This window comes from Zosterops lateralis, assembly GCF_965231275.1.
Source record: "Zosterops lateralis genome assembly, contig: HAP1_HAP1_SCAFFOLD_161, whole genome shotgun sequence".
In the NCBI taxonomy this organism is placed as follows: Eukaryota; Metazoa; Chordata; class Aves; order Passeriformes; family Zosteropidae; genus Zosterops; species Zosterops lateralis.
Genome location: NW_028154523.1, coordinates 56,622 through 59,062, shown reverse-complemented (window position 1 = coordinate 59,062; position 2,441 = coordinate 56,622). Strand labels below are relative to the sequence as shown.

The 2,441-nt window shown below is 55.3% G+C and overlaps 1 protein-coding gene across 1 annotated transcript; it reads left to right on the top strand.

Moving 5' to 3' along the window:
- Window positions 1-920: 920 nt before the first annotated feature.
- LOC310923652 (olfactory receptor 14J1-like) lies at window positions 921-1,853 on the top strand (the record flags this gene model as incomplete). The annotated part of the gene is made up of 1 exon (XM_083885571.1): window positions 921-1,853. One exon carries the CDS (start codon window positions 921-923, stop codon window positions 1,851-1,853), a length of 933 nt encoding a protein of 310 aa, XP_083741697.1.
- Between the last annotated feature and the right edge of the window lie 588 nt (window positions 1,854-2,441).

Here is a 2,441-nt window from a genome sequence, read left to right as displayed (position 1 = left end):
CACAGGAACCTCTGGCTGCAGGACAATGCAGCTGCAGCTCCTGCAGTCCTCTCCTAAAGCTGGAACATGCCAATGCCTACAGACTCTGTGAGTACATTCTCTGCTTCTCTCCTGTGTAGAGCAGCCAGGGGTGCCCAGGGCTGTCCTGCAGAGCAGGGTCCTGCAGCCCAGGGCGCTGTGCTGGGGCAGGGACTCTGCTGCCTGCCAGGGACAGCTCTGAGCCAGCCCTGGGAGCTGCTCCCAGCACTGAGGGACAAGATCTGGGTGGAAGGAAACATAGCTGGTAAGGCTTGGATGTGTTCTTTTTGTGTGGTGAGGGTGCTGCATTGTTCAGGACTGCTCCCAGAATGATATATAACTCTAGAACATTTCCAAGTAGGTTATTCAGGGAGCACAGCAAGGCAGGGGCTGCAAAAATGGGGAAATCCTGCATTTTAATCAACATCTCTGGATAGCCTGGGTGGGAAATTGCACATAGGTATTCACCTCACGGTTCAGGTTCAGGAAAAAAAAAACAAACATGTTCTCTGAGATCTTTATAAACCAGACAATGAAAGAAATCAGCAGAGGGCCCCTTGCAGGCAGCACCAGAATCACTTTTCCAGCCTCCTCAGGGTTGCTCTGACGTTGCCATCAGAGCCTGCAGAGCCAGAGCTGCCCCTGGGCAGTGCCTGAGCTGGGAGGGCACTGCAGGGCAGAGCTGAGCCCCCAGGGCTGGGCTGGGCTCTGGCAGCACTGGCAGGGCCCAGCCCTGGGCACAGGGAAGCAGCTGCAGGCAGGGACAGCTCCAGGCAGCAGAGCCCTGGGCAGGCAGTGGGGGGAAAGTGCCACCAAGCTGTGCTGGGATATTCAAAGTCCTCTCCAAACTGAACTATTCCATGATTACTCTTTTTACAGATCCCCATGCCAAGACACCACAAATGTCCAACAGCAGCTCCATCAGCCACTTCCTCCTGCTGCCATTGGCAGACACGAGGCAGCTGCAGCTCCTGCAATTCTGCCTCTTCCTGGGCATCTCCCTGGCTGCCCTCCTGGCCAACGGCCTCGTCATCAGCGCCACAGCCTGCGGCCACCACCTGCACAGCCCCATGTTCTTCTTCCTACTCAACCTGGCCCTCAGTGATGTGGGCTTCATCTGCATCACTGTCCCCAAAGCCATGCACAATTCCCTCTGGGACACCAGGAACATCTCCTATACAGGATGTGCCGCACAGGTTCTTTTCTTTATGTTTTTCATGTCAGCAGAGTTTTGTCTCCTCACTGTCATGTGCTACGACTGCTACGTGTCCATCTGCAAACCCCTGCACTACGGGACCCTCCTGGGCAGCAGAGCTTGTGCCCACATGGCAGCAGCTGCCTGGGCCAGTGCCTTTCTCAATGCTCTCCTGCACACAGCCAATACATTTTCCCTGCCCCTGTGCCATGGCAATGCCCTGGGTCAGTTCTTCTGTGAAATCCCAGCGATCCTCAAGCTCTCCTGCTCCAAATCCTACCTCAGGGAATTTGGGCTTCTTGCTGTTAGTGTCTGCTTGGTATTTGGTTGTTTTGTGTTCATTGTTTTCTCCTATGTGCAGATCTTCAGGGCTGTGCTGAGGATCCCCTCTGAGCAGGGACGGCACAAAGCCTTTTCCACCTGCCTCCCTCACCTGGCCGTGGTCTCCCTGTTCCTCAGCACTGCCCTGTTTGCTCACCTGAAGCCCCCCTCAATCTCCTCCCCATCCCTGGATCCTGCACTTTCAGTTCTTTACTCGGTGGTGACTCCAGCCCTGAACCCCCTCATCTACAGCCTGAGGAACCAGGAGCTCAAGGCTGCAGTGTGTAGACAGATGACTGGATGTTTTTGGGACCATTAAATTGCTGGCCAATTTCTGCAAATCACTTGTAATAAAACTTATCTTTGATATTTCTTGTTGGTTTGGTTGTGGTTGTTTTCTCTGTGTTTTACATTTTTAATATTGTCCATTAAGAAAAGCCATTCTTGGTGCCATTTCTAATTTTGTTTCACTCCAATTTCCCTGTGGCCACAAACTGTGCTAATGAAGGGCTGCACTCTTGGTGGCTTTAAAAGAACTGAAGGATCTCCTGGGCAAGATTTCTGCAGAGATGCCCCTTTTGTTCCCTTCTCTGCAGCTGCAGCAGCAATGTCTGTGTGCAGAGCTGGGGGCAGATCAGGGCTGGCACAGCAGCTGTGCCCATGAGCAGCAGCCCTTGGTGCTGCCAGTGCTGCTGCCGTGGCCCTGCCCCGCTGCCCTCCTGGCCCTGGTGTTGCTGTAGGGCCTGAGGGCTCTCAGGGCCAGGCACAGGGCTGGGGGTGGCAGTGCCGGGGCTGCAGCAGGGACAGGCCATGGGCACTGCTGGGGCAGCGCTGACGCCTCAGGGCAGGGCCTGGGGGCTCCAGGCTCCTTGCCCAGGCTCTCTCCAGAACACGCCCAGGCCAATGC